We start from the raw sequence: 14562 nt of genomic DNA on the forward strand, positions 1-14562 counted from the left end.
ATTCGCATAGCAATATCCGCGATATTGCTAGACAGCCCGCTCCCATCCCAAATTAAACCCGTTACCGACCGCTCCCGCGATTTATTCGCAAATTTATCTGGTCGGGTCCTGCGGCGCCCGCGGGACAGCCGTGGGAATGCAGACCTCTAGATCAGAGTCTCATCTCCTATTGCCTTTAAGAGTCAGTTGCGTCGCGCCATAGCGCATATGCTATTTACATGGCGAACTTTGTAAGTGGAAAAACCGAACCCTTCACTAGAGAGAAAACAGTTAAACAGAGCATTCAGAGCACGAGAATAAGAGATAAGCCTCCTCATTTTTTACTTTTACTTTCACTCTCGTGGATAGGGAAATGTGTTGTACCCACAGACATCCATTAGCATTACATAATTAATTTAGTTTGTTAAGTGCAAAGATTTGTTTCAAAACTATTTCTAAATGAAGTTCTAATTTCCAGCAAACTAATAAATGAACAGCAAAAACAAAGTGTGGTCAAAAAAAGTTATTTAAATACACTTGCTATGCCCCATATGGTCTAAAACCTGACAGGTGGACAAATCTAAGCTTGTTTTTAAATAAAACAAAAATAAATATGCATATAATAAATAATGCTGCTAATAATGATTACACTATACAAAAGCAAATTGTCATAAATAATATATATATATATATATATATATATATATAAACATAAATATAAAAACCACTGCCTTCATGCCTTCTTCATCTCGGGGGGCTTTTTTAGTTGCCATTTCTGTGTGGAGTTCTGAGTGTGTTCACGTGGGTTTTCTCCGGGTGCTCCGGTTTCCACCACAGTCCAAAGACATGTGCTCTAGGTGAATTGGATGAACTAAATTGGCCATAGTGTGTGAATGTGGGAGTGTCTGAGTGTTTCCCAGTACTGGGTTGCGGCCGGAAGGGCATGTGCTGCGTAAAACATATGCTGGAATCACTGGTGGTTCATTCCTCTGTGGTGACCTCTATAATAGAGACTAATCAAAAGGAAAATGCAGTGTATACTATCAGTACACATCATGCTTGCATTACAATTTAAACACAGTCATAGTGATTCACTGAAGAAATAGACTTTGCTGTCATAAAAATATATATCTCAAGACACTAAAGATATATTACATTCTGTTACCTTTACCCCACCCCTGGGGCTTTAAAAACAGACCACAACCTTTTGTTTGGCACTGTCCAACACATAGTATCAGCTATAAGCGAGTCTTCCACCTAGTTTGAGTTTGCATAAGGTGTGTGTCTATTAAGGTAAGAGACGCATTTTTATCTGGCCTTTCATGCTTGAACAGTTTGTGTTACACAATTCCTACAGTCCCACAGTCATGCCAGGAATGCATGTCTGTCTGAAACCAGGTTACCGCCCTTCAGATCTGCACATCGGCGCAGTGCAGGAGGCTATAAATATGTCACATTATATGCTGTTTGGCTTCAGAGATGTTAAACGTCATGCCTGTGTGATCTGATGCCAGCCAAACTACACACATTCACTTTTGTCTTCCAGGAAACTTAAACTGCATGCTCTCCTGTGCTAAAGAGATATACATTTGGTTACAGTGCTTGTTTTTAGTCGTTGTTTACTGTCAAATGTCATGCAAATCTTTGTGGTGTGGTTTTTTTCTTTTGTAGATTCAAAGCGAGATGACGATGCAAATAATGAAAAATGTCCATCAGGCTCTCCCAAATCTGTTTACAAATCACTGAGTTTACAGCCCCGTAAACGCATACCAAAGGTAATTTATTACATTAAATCCCAATGTTTTGTTTGAAGAAATTTATCTACTTTTAAAGATTCACAAACTGAAAAGATTTAGCAATGATAAACCAGGAATTGTCTTACTTTGGGGTAATGGAAATGACTGTATTGCTTACAATTGGGAATCCAGTAAAGCTAACTTGGACACATGGATGTCTTAGCCAATCAAATGGAAGCTTTTAGTCTCCTTCTCTGTGTACAGCTATAGAGGCAGCATTAGCATTGGCATGCTTTTAACTTGGTCATGTGAAGCATTTTTTAGCTAATCAAAAATAGCGGCTTTTAGTCCCCTTCCATCCATACAGCCATAGAGGCAGCGTTAGCATTAGCATTATGTTTTTAACTTGATTACGTGAAGCATTTCTTAGCCAATCTTTTTAGTCTCCTTCCCTGCATACAGCCATAAAGTCAGCGTTAGCATTATGGTTTTAACATGGTCATATGAAGCCTTTCTTAGTCTATTAAAATGGAGGATTTTACTCTCCTTCCCTCTGTACAGCTATAGAGGCAGCTTTAGCATTAGCATTATGCTTTTAACTTGGTCATGTGAAGCATGTCTTAGCCAATCAAAATAGAAGTTATTAGTCTCCTTCCCTGTGTACACCTATAGAGGCAGTGTTAACATTAGCATTAGGCTTTTAACTTGATCATGTGAAGCCTTTTTTAACCAATCAAAATGGAGTCTTTTAGTCTCCTTTCCTATGTACAGCTATAGAGACAGCGTTTGCATTAGCATGCTTTTAACTTGGTCACGTGAAGCATGTCTTAGCCAATCAAATGGAGGCTTTTAGTCTCCTTCCCTGTGTACAGTCATAGAGGCAGCATTTAGAATTAGCTTTATGCTTTTAACTTGGTCACGTGAAGCATATCTTAGCCAGTCAAATAGAGGCTGTTATGATTTAGGCTAATGATTTCAGTCTTGCATTCAATAGGCTTTAAATAAACTGTTCTCAAGTGTGCTGTGAAGTCATATTGGCAGAAAAAGTACTTTTAAATTAATTCTAGAAAAAAAAATGAAGGCTTGGAAGGTTACTTTTAAAATTGATTTCACTACACATTACAAAATGTTATTTAAAAGATAAATTAGCAATGTATGTCTATAGATCACTCAGGTTTAGTGACTTAATCTAACAATTTTAGACTGCTTTGAAACCCTTAAGCTGTGTAATACAAATGAATGGGATTCTTTATGATTCATTTCAAGCTTCTAAACAAATGCAAACAAACCAAACATATCATAAAAGTATACAAATTGACTGGAGCAGTTCTCCAAGTTATGCAATAGATTTGTTTAATGAATGGACCAAACTTTAAGAGATTACTTCACTAATAATCATCTCTGTGGATAAGCAAACGCCACAAGAATTCCTGAGTCAAAATTGACTACCAAAGTGACTCAATGCAAATTAAATAGTTCAATTCAATTTAAGAAGATGACTAATTGTGCTTTAGGGAAGCACAATTCAGATCTATTCAATCATTCACAACGCTTTCATTAAACAAACGCATTAAGCAATTTAAGACTGATTCAAAAGAATCATCTGTTCGAATCGGATCATAATCATTAAATCACATTAGAATAGAATCATTTGCCTTATTGGGTAAAATCCCCATGCTTGCTTAAATATTAAATGAATAAATGACATTAGTAACGCAAGTAATCACTTTGGTAAGCTAAAATACTTTTTTCAGATGGAACTGCATTTTGATTACCACTAAATAAATATAAAAATATAATTGTGATGAACTACAGTTAATTATATTTTGTACTAAATACGCCGTTATGTATTTCATTACAGCCTAGCCCTGAGCAAACAAATACAGTAAAATATAAATGTTACTTACATATTCAGAAAACCGTTTGTAGGTTGACTTAGAGAAAATTTTTGAAAATAAAAATGAGTTCATGGACAAAAGAGAATATAATTTATAATTATAAATAAAAGTCATGTTAATTTATACTCCTGTACTTCTCAGAATGATAAAAAGGTTGAAGACACTGATGCCATATCTAAGAGAAGGCGGAAATTAAATTACTTGGAAGAGGTCAGTATTACAGCACTGTAATATTTATATCAGTGGAAGCACGTGAAACTAAAACTGATTTCAGATTGATCTGCTTCACTTCCAGACAACCAAATCCTACAATCAGAGCTCTTCTGTATCCAGCGAGGGGAGGGAACTCAAGGAAAACAAGGTCAAGTTCATGGCCACTCAACTTCTAGCCAAATTCGAAGACAGTACAGCAAGCTGCTCTCTTCGCAGACAGGTAAAATCTGCTTTGTCTGAACTTACAACATCAGCAGAAGATTTACATTGCGTTTTCTTAAAGTAATCATTGAACTGACAATGACAATTCTGTCATTGTTTATTCTCTTTTATTATGTTCCAGACTTAACTTTAAGGTTTCTTACATGAAACACAATAGAAGTTGTTTTGTGGAATATTCTTGCTGCTTATTTCTGTATAATGACAATTAACACTGAAACTACTCAAATATTGCAACTACTAGAATTACCATAGCTACCATATCATTTTCTCACATAAGGTATATCCTAAACATATATCGTATAAGGTATATCCAGCCTGATCTCACGAGAAAACGTAAGTATTTTACGTTTTGCCAGTTTAGTGGCTAATTCGTACGAATTCGTATGAGTTCAGTCGTACGAAATGGTACGATTTTAAAAAGGAGGCGTGGCACCTGACCCCACCCCTAACCCCAACCGTCATTGGGGGATAAGCAGATCGTACGAATTCATACGAATTAGCCACTAAATGAAAAAGTTACGAATTGACGTGAGATTGTGTTGGGTATATCTTAATTATATATCTTCTATTGAGATATCAAAATCAAGCTTTGAATGTCTGTCGTCATTGTTTAATGAGGTCACCCCCTGTGAAGGTTCGTACCTTCGTTTCACTTTCAAAAGCAGAGGAGAAGGCTTTTTCGCAGCACTAATTCGTTGCTGTTTTGAAAGACATATCTGAAGTAAAGTTATGTTTTTTCTATCAGAAAGTGAAGTTTCTCTTGGCAGGAAGTTGCTAGGCAGCAGAGGCATGCATATTCAAAGTCACTGGGAAAAGTAGCAGACACTGAAGAGACTGCATGCGGTCAAATGATAATTAAAGGTAGAAATATACTCATAAGAATCACTTTCTGGCCATCTGATATTAGACATGGATGTATTAGTTTAATATGGCGTTGGGACCCGCAAGCTGTCACATGACATCACCTAAACAAGTGGATATGTCACACATTTAAATACGTTTTTTGGCAACTAGTTTGGATTTTTGTCTCTATATGAACTTTTCAGCTATTCGTCTTTTGATAAAATGCAGTTGTCATTCCATTTAATTACAGCTTGTACAGATTTTAGCTATTACTCCAGTTTTACTCTCACTTGATCCTTAAATATAATAATTCTGATATGATAATTTGTTACCTCATACACATTTTTTATTAGAATGAATACAAATTATTATTATTTATTAAATTATTATTTATTAAAATTTTATTTAACCAAGTCACATGAAGTGTTTTCAAGTGATCACATACCATTTTACAGAATATTTATAATTTAAAATTGCTGTTATTGGAAACTAAATTCATCTGCAGAGCACATGGCAAAGCTTTATCTTTTTTTTTTTTTTTTTGGTTTTGCAATAAAAAACCTTTGTGTAGTGGATTTCTGCTGGTGCCTCTGTTTGACATCAAGGTACAGGTCTGTATGAGTTCAGAGATATGGATTTCAAATATGGTAAAAATGGCAAATTTTGTGGGTAAACTGTACTTTTAAATAATGACCTCAAACGTTGGCTCTGGAGAATCACTTTACTGGGGCTGATCTGAGTACTTCTGTGTCTATTTAATCTCTTCTTTCTCTTTTCTTCCTTCTGACACTGGCTTCCTCTCTCTGAAACTGCTCCTGGTATAATGATCTCAGTCTGACTGTAATGGTGAGAGGCCTCCTAGACCTCCATCGCTTGATATGACTGATAGTTCCTTCTTTAATATTATCAAGAAGAAGGTTCCTCCGCCGCCACCTCCTAAAAAACAGGTAGAATCTACAAAGGCAATTCACGCAAACAAACACCTCTTAACAAAACAATCAGCTATTATCTGGTATTACTATAGCTGTGACATAAACTAGTAACCTAAACTGTTTTATAATAATAATTAAGATTTTAAAAAAATGTCCTCTAACTACATATATTCATTTTTCGTCTATTTGAATGTAGTTTAAAATGACAAAGCTGAATTATTAGCAGTGGCTTCTCCAGTTTTTATTGTCGAATGATCCTTCAGAATTCAATCTGGTTTTGTAATTTGATTTGATTTTGATGTTTAAATATTTATTATTATTATCAATAAGAGCATGTTTAAACTCTGGGTAAAGTGAAATATATGTTCTGTTAATAACCACTCGGGCAAAATTAAATGATATAAGGGGCAAGAAACTCAAATAAGTTATCAGAACTTTGAAAAATAGGCAGGACTCTCTGCTCCCAAATGCTGGTGGCGTGTCCACTGGCTGCACTCAAAGCACACACACTTGCAGGAAAGAGTATGGCTGCATACGAAATCGCCTACTACTCGAGTAGATACTACATTTGAATTTGAATTTACTTCACGGCCGTTAGAAAAGTACACTCTATACAGTATGAATGTTAGTAGTATGATTGGAACTTGGACCTAACACATCTGCCATTAGTCAGTATCATGTGACCTACCTGAGTCAGTTGTGTCGCTTCACTCACATTCATGAATTTTTTTTAAGTGGCATCATAGGATAGCGTAGAATCTCACAGAAGTAGTAGGACATCCGGGTATTTCTCGCATACTGATTTTCGAATACTATGAATTCGGAAATATTACTCAGCTAATACTGTTTTTAACAACCCAAGCTCATTCTGGAAATATAGCTCCGCGGACGTTTCTGAAGACCGCGATATACGTGGCCTTGGGTATGTATGGACGCGCTTTGTTTTTTTTATCGAGCGAACGCTGCGGGGCGGTGTGAAGCTGTTCCGCTCCTCCTCTGGCTGGCGGCTGACGGCTCGCGTCCATGTGGAGGGCTTTCCCACCTCAACCAGTTTGTCCGCTTAGCTCGCAGTATTATGTCGGCGGAGCGGAGGCTCGGAGGGAGGACGAGCCGGCCACGGCGACGACCGGGATCGAGTCCGGGGAAGAGCGGTTCCAGAAATCAGGTAAGATGCAAAACAGAATCCCCAAAAAATATAGTGTTTGAGTTCGCAACGGGGCGAGATCCAAAAACGCGGTCAAAATCGGACGAGGGCTTTTGCTTTTTTTTCTGGACGGCTTTTGCAAATCGTCGCATGGGTTTAGGGAAGGAGGAGGAGGAGGTCGATCGTTCAGTTGTTCAGCCAGTCAGTCGGACGAACGGCCGCTCTACAGCGGCCTCCGGCGGCTTTTCATGCGAAAACAGCGCGGGCGCGAATGGCGTGCGCTCCAGAGAGGCGTCTGAGACACGAAAAAGCACGCACAGCAGCCTCTCGCGGGTTCGCGAAAACAAAAACTGCTCGAATACATACCTCCCAGGACGTATTTCGCGGTTTCCAGAAACGTCCACGGGGCTACATTTCCACAATGAGCCCGGGTTGGTTTTTAGCGTACTATATAGCATGGAAATATGTGGTTCCAAATGCAGCCTATATCTCTTTACTCCCTTCAGGAACAGGAAGTCAACATGACGTAATATTGACATTTTACCCCAACATCGGATATCATTGTCCAGTGTCCTACATAAAGTCAACCTAAAATCAACCAAATATCCAAGTCTAATCATCTAATCATGTTACACCTTACACGTTACCACTATGACATTTATCAGATGTTGGATTTTGGTCACTTTCCAACAAAACCTAAAATCAACCAAATATTAACGTAATTAGAAGTCATTATTGGACGTCAAAATAACGTTGTCCTTAGACGATGGCTAGACATTGAATTTTGGTCACCTGACGTCATTGACCTAAATCTAACCTAATATTAAAGTCTTATGACGTTGTCTGCCTGCTGGGCTGTTAAGCACCACTACAACCTGAATTAATGCTTCTGATGCTACCTAATGTTAGCTTAATGTTAGTAACGTTAGCTTAATTGGCTTTATACAGCCTTACATGTTTGAGCATGCTCAAATCGACAAAAATGTGTGTCAGCGTTGCAATGAGTTAAAACCTGCTCATCTTCCAAGCAAGTGTGGTTCATGGTTAGCAATGGCAGATGACACGAGAGCACAAGCTCTGGTGCACTTTGCAAAAAAGAGAAAATGACACAGCTCATGAGTTTTTAGATGCCATTTTTTAAAAAGCTTATTGTTTTTAAATTGTATGTATTCTGATAGCTAGCAAAATATAGACTGTAGTAGGTAGCAAGACTGTAGACTAAGTTTTGAGTTTGGTATAAACCAGCACTGTAATTTAAAAAAACATCAATTTCTCGCTATTGCACATGTTTGAACAGCGATGATTGGCCGTTATGTTCACATAGGCCTGGGCGATATTGCAAAAAAAAAAAAAAAACATCACAATATTATGTTTCATATCATTCGAAATCGATAATTATTTTAAAATATATATTTAAATACATTTAGGAATTTTGTTATTTTTATTATTAAAAAAAAAAAGATTTATTTTTGGCCTTTATTAGATAGGACAGTAGTCAGACAGGAAGTAAAGTGGGAGAAAGAGAAGGGGGGGTAGGGTCAGAAAATGTCCTCGAGCTGGGATTCGAACTCGGGACGCCCTGAAGTGCTACAGCACCATATGTCAGTGAGCTAACCACTAGGCAACATTACTAAGGTAAATGGTTTTATTAGTCAAAAACTAAAATATTTAAACTAAATATATGATCTCTTTGTAATAAAATAAACACAAGTGTTAAAGAAACTCTTAAACTTGTTAGATAAAATGTTACAAAGTCATTGCAATGATAATGTGAAAATGCTGCCAAATTAAAGTAAACTTTAATGTGTGAATAATAATGAGACTGTAAACCTCAAACTCTGTAAACAAAACTAATTATGATAATTAAATCTGAGCTTTAAAGGAACCAACCATCATTATTCAAATACATACTGCCACATACTGCAACAATTGTGAAGTTGAATGACCACATTACCCCCTATGCTAAAACATCTTTCAGATGGGGAGCTAGTGGCTGGGATGCACATGAAAAGAAACCAAAAAGCCACTTTGGCGACATCCTTGCATCCTCTTTTATATACAATCTCCTCACTGCTGCTATACAGCACTCATTTTCACATGTGTTATTTTTCTGACCTGAAGTGACAAGCGTGCGCGTGGATTCCTTGACCATTTACAATGGACTTTTCTCATGCTCAACTGGCATCTCTTGTAGCTAGGCAACAATCAAGCGTTTTCTCGGAAGATGACAAATTAACAAAGCATTGCTGCAGTTTCGATACAAGTTTATAGAGAGAATTAAAAAGTACTGCAGTGTTTAGATGCACTGTTTACCATTATCACTAAAATGTGTGTATTCCATGCAAAGTGGAAACCAGATTAGTTTGTTCAACATGAATTCTAGTGCGCTAGGGGCATTCGGAAAAGTTGCGTGTCTCCATTAGAAAAGACAAACTGACACTTTAGCTTATTGGCAACGCTTCAAGGCGCGCGCTTAGCAGCCACATTTTTATAAAACTATAGCACTTCATAGCGAAACTACATACAGAATTTTTTTTTTTAATTATCCATATTGACAATGGTGTTCGGTCAATAAATATCAACACAGATTTTATTGCCCAGCCCTGTGTTCACATGCTCTGAAATGATTGCCCTTGAAGGTCATCGGTTAACCAGTCTTTATCATATGAACACAATGGCCAATCAGTGGTGTTTAAGAACATGCTCAACTGCACTCAGCACTACCGAAGTCAATACTTTTGACAACCCTAGACTGTAGTAACAGACAGTGACAGGATTAAGGGGTTGAACCAGTAATGATATTATGTAGTAGTTATTCAATCCAGGCTTATTGAAGATACGTGCTGAGGACTACATTTTTGGGAACCACAAAATATGTGCCCAGGGCTATGTCTCCTTGCAGTTTTTGTTTTCACAAATCCACTGGAGGCTGCTGTATACACTTTTAACAATCTTAAATACGTTACCACGAATGCACCGCTCATAAAATCCACCAGAGGCCACTGTGTACATTTCTGCGAGTATGAACATCCTTCTTGTGCGTGTCTTTGAGAGAAGCCGGTTGATTTGTCAGGATGCATATATTAGCTTGCAATCTACTAACCCACCCACCCCTTCCCTAAACCCAACCAATAGTGTATTTAAAGGCAAACTAGCAAGAGAAGGGCAGGTTGGCATTTTTGTACGGAGTTGGCATGTTCTTCCCGTGTTGTTGTGGGTTTCCTCGGGGTGCTTCAGTTTCCGCCACAAACCAAAGACATGTGGTATAGGTGAATTGAATAAACTAAACTGAACGTAGTGTATCAGTGTGCGGGTGAATGAGTGTGTATGGATGTTTCCCAGTACTGGGTTGCATCTGGAAGGGCATCTGCTGCGTAAAACATGGTTGGAAAACATGCTGGAATAGTTGGTGGTTCATTTCTCTGTGGCGATCCCTGATAAATAAGGGACTAAGCTGAAGGAAAATGAATGAACTAGAAGAGAAAAAAAAAACACCACAAATTCACGCTCCTTTTTTGGTTTTGTTTTACTTGTTTTTAGAACCGTTCTTTGTCAAACTCAAACCTCAACGCCGTACAAGGCGAGCTACCGAGCAAACTGGTCACACCGGAAGAGCAGTCCATACAGAAGTAAGCAGTCAGCAGTAGTGCGAAAAAAAACTTGTACACAAAATGCAGCAATGTAGCCCCAGGTATATGAATCAAAATTCCCAAAAATGGAGCCCTGGGCACATATTCCCAATAAGCCAGTATGTGTTGCAGTTATAATAGTGTTGGAACTGGGCCATTCTCAGTGGATTTATTGCATCATCGAGCCACATCTCAGCCCTGCCCAAAAAATATTACAAAGAGTCTTTGTAATGCATTTCAGCAATACATTTCTACCGTTTATAATTCTCAGAACTCTCTTTACCCAGACTTTTATTTTTTCAGTAAATCATAATGCAATATCTTTCAGAAGTATAAATGGTTGGTTGGATGTTTATTCAGTTCTTTTATTCAGCTAAGTCACATTAATAATTGTTGAAAGGTCAATATAATGACATCATGTAATTAAGTAATGACAGCTGAGAAATCAGTTTTGACATCACAGAAATAAATGATGCTAACAAAACAAACATGATATAAATCAGAATATATCGATTTAATCTTATGTTTGATCAAAGACATTTTGCTTTGTTTAGAGGAAAAAAAAACTAATTTAATGTTTATTTCAATCAAACTTTTCACCGCCAGTTTTATCATTATTATTTCAAAAATTTAAAACAGAGTAATATGCCAGGCATTACAATAGCTGAGCTAAATGCCACTGTGTAAATCTTTACCTCACTATAAACACACCCTAAAGTTCCCAAAGTATGTCTGTGTACAGCAGTAGTGTCCATATGTGCTGTGTGTTCACAGTTTCCATCCATTGCCCTTGTGCAACACAGCGATGAGTCTTCAGATCCTCTGTTCCTCTCGCTTCATTCCAGTCCTCTGAATCCACGGAGGAAACCACTTCACCCGTCACACACACACACACATGCTCAACCACCTCACACAGAGTCAGACACAGAGAGCTCAGGAAGCCGCACAGCAGTGCTGGCTGTGACCGCGATGCTCCAGCGCCTCCAGAGGGTGGAAGAAGAGATCAGCCAGGTGAAACACCACCAACCTCTTTCTGGCCTTTTGCTGGAGGTCCTGAATTATATTTAGCGTCTTTAACAGCTATGTATTCACATTAAAAAAGGAATAATTGCTACAGAATGTACTTATCATATTCAGGGTTTATGAAGCATGGTTAAAGACAGAGACAAGTTTAGCACTAGTGGTGGGTTATGTTTAGATATTTCTGCGCAGAATTTAAAAATAAAATCTGCGAATATATGTGGAATGACTTTGAGAGAAACTAGAAACTTAAACAAAGCTACAGTAAGTCTCTCATATAATATATCAGTAACACTTTTGTTTAGGCCACAATTCGCTGCATTAACAAATCATTAACTAACACTATTAGTTTAATAAAGTAAATAATAAATAATAAAATTAGCTGTTTATTAGTTGTAGTAAGGTAGGAGTTGAGTTTAGGTTTTAGGTAGGATTAGGGATGCAGAATAAAATCATACTTCATAACTAATGAGCAGTTAATATGTTAATAAGAGACAGGTAACAAGCCAGTAGTTAATAGCATGAATTGTGACCTAAACTAAAGCGCTACCAATATATCTACCAAAAGGCTAAAAAATATTACTTTGCAAAGTGTATTTTACATGAATTATTAAATAATTATTAATAAATATTCATATTGTTCAATAATATTACTGAAATTAATATAAAAACTGAATGCATATATAGTGCATTCTGAAAGTATTCATAGCGCTTTTTTTTGTTGTTGTTGTTACAGCCTTATTCCAAAATGGATTAAATTAATTTATTTCCTCAAAATTCTACACACAATACCCCATAATGACAATATGAAAAAAGATTTTCTGAAATTGTTGCAAATTTATTAAAATAAAAAGCCCTAAAAAATCACAATACTTTCTTAATACAGCGGACGTTTCTGGAGACCGCGAAATACGTCCCGGGAGGTACGTATTTGTGCAGTTTTTGTTTTTGCGAATCCGCGAGAGGCCACTGTGCGCGCTTTTTTCGTATCTCAAACGTCTCTCGCGAGTGCCGTTCGCGCCCGCGCTGTTCTCGCGTCAACCCACTAAAGGCCACTATCTGACTGACCAAATGATTGACTGCGTGACCGGCCAATCGGCTGACCCACCCTCCTCCTTCCCAGTTTTACCGATTGACCCGCCCGCCCGCTCACTTCCCTAAACCTGAGCAACAATTTAGAAAAGCCGTCTAGAAAAAGAAAAACCCTCATCTGTTTTTTTTTTTTTTTTTTTACCGTGTTTTCACCTCAACTCGTTCGCTTTATTTTTTGGATTCTGTTTTTGTCTTGCCTGGTTTCTGGAACCGCTCTTCCCTGAACTCGAACCCGGGTGCCTTTGTCAACTCATCCTCTCTGCATCTGAAGTCCGCCGAAGCACACGATGAGCTGACCGGACAAACTGACTGCAGCGGGAAAGCCCTCCACATGGAGGTAAGCAGTCAGCTGGCAAGCGCGAAAGGGAACGGCGTCACACCACCCCGTAGTGTTTGCTTAAAAAAATGAAATGCAGCCATACGTACCTCCCAGGACTTATTTCGCGGTCTCCAGAAATGTCCGCTGGACTACGTTTTCAGAATGAGCCTGGGTTGCATTTTCAGATATCTCTAGAGATGTTCAATAGGATTTAGATCTGGGCTCTGGCTGGACCACTCAAGGACATTCCTAGAGTTGTTGCAAAGCCACTCTGTTGATATTATGGCGGTGTGCTTTGAGTCATTGTCCTGCTGGAAGATGAACCGTTGCGCAGTCTGAGGTCAAAAGCACTCTGAAGCAGGTTTTCATTCAGGATGTCTCTGTACATTGCTGCATTCATCTTTCCCTCTATCCTGACTAGTCTTCCAGTTCCTGCTGCTGAAAAACATCCCTACAGCAAGATGCTGCCACCACTATGCTTCACTGTAGGAATGGTATTAGCCTGGTAATGAGCGGTGTCTGGTTTTCTCCAAACATAACGCCTGACATTCACTCCAAAGAGTTTAGTTTTAGTCTCATCAGACCAGAGAATTTAGTTTCTTATGGTCTGAGAGTCCTTCATATGCCTCTTGGCAAATTCCAGGTGGGGAGTGACTTCAGTCTGGCCACTGTACCATACAGGCCTGATTGGTGGATTGCTGCACTGATGGTTGTTCTTCCATAAGGTTCCGTAAGAAGAACGCTGGAGCTCAGGCAGAGTTACCATCTAAGTGACTAAGTGACTAAGACCCTTCTACCCCGATTGCTCAGCTTAGATGGCCGGCCAGCTCTAGGAAAATTTCTGGTGGTTCCAAACATCTTCCACTTATGGATAATGGAGGCCACTGTGCTCATTGGAACTTTCAGAGCAGCAGAAATTTTTCTGTAACCTTCCCCAGCCTTGTGCCTCGAGAAAATCCTGTCTTCATGCTTGGTTTGTGCTTTGAAATGCACTGTCAACCCTGTCAAAAGGTGTATGCATTTTCAAATCATGTCTAAATTTACCACAGGTAAACTCCAGTTCAGCTGCTTAAAACATCTCAAGAATGATCAGTGGAAACAGAATGTACCTGATCTCAATTTAGAGCTTCACGGCAAAGACTGTGAATACTGATGTACATGTGATTTTTCAGGTTTTTTATTTTTAAATAAATTTGCAACAATTTCAAAAAATATTTCACTCTGTGGGGCATTGTGTGTTAAATTTGGAGGAAATAAATTAACTTAATCCATTTTGGTATACGGCTGTAACATAAAAAAAAAAATGTGGGAAAAACTGAAGCGCTATGAATACTTTCCAGATGCACTGTAAGGGCTAATAAAGCTAATAAAGGGCTAATAATTCTGACTTCAACTGTATGTCTATTTAGAGGCAAACTCAAAATCTGTGTTTAATCAAACATAAAAAAGATGATAATTATTGCAATTCTATTAATAGCCCTAATTATGAGTAACTAAATGTCAAACAGATTAGCAGATAGTGATCTAACAACAAT

At 38.1% G+C, this 14562-nt stretch overlaps 1 protein-coding gene across 50 annotated transcripts in view; it reads left to right on the forward strand.

Annotated features, from left to right (window-relative positions):
- The window catches only part of mical2a (microtubule associated monooxygenase, calponin and LIM domain containing 2a), a 144075-nt gene that overhangs the window by 94204 nt on the left and 35309 nt on the right, over positions 1-14562 (forward strand). For 28 of the 50 annotated variants that reach the window (XR_012382807.1, XR_012382806.1, XR_012382810.1 and 25 more), the window contains exons 14-18: positions 1651-1754; positions 3755-3823; positions 3909-4046; positions 5725-5838; positions 11371-11607. Coding sequence is in view for 45 of the 50 variants with exons in the window: in XM_068222764.1 (XP_068078865.1) it covers positions 1651-1754; positions 3755-3823; positions 3909-4046; positions 5725-5838; positions 11371-11607 (662 nt within the window). In the remaining 5 variants the exon portion in view is untranslated. The remainder of the gene's footprint in view (positions 1-1650; positions 1755-3754; positions 3824-3908; positions 4047-5724; positions 5839-11370; positions 11608-14562) is intronic. The other 22 variants (XM_073907478.1, XM_073907475.1, XM_073907479.1 and 19 more) reach the window with 2 other exon arrangements.

Source organism: Danio rerio, chromosome 7 (genome assembly GCF_049306965.1).
Source record: "Danio rerio strain Tuebingen ecotype United States chromosome 7, GRCz12tu, whole genome shotgun sequence".
NCBI classification, from domain to species: Eukaryota; Metazoa; Chordata; class Actinopteri; order Cypriniformes; family Danionidae; genus Danio; species Danio rerio.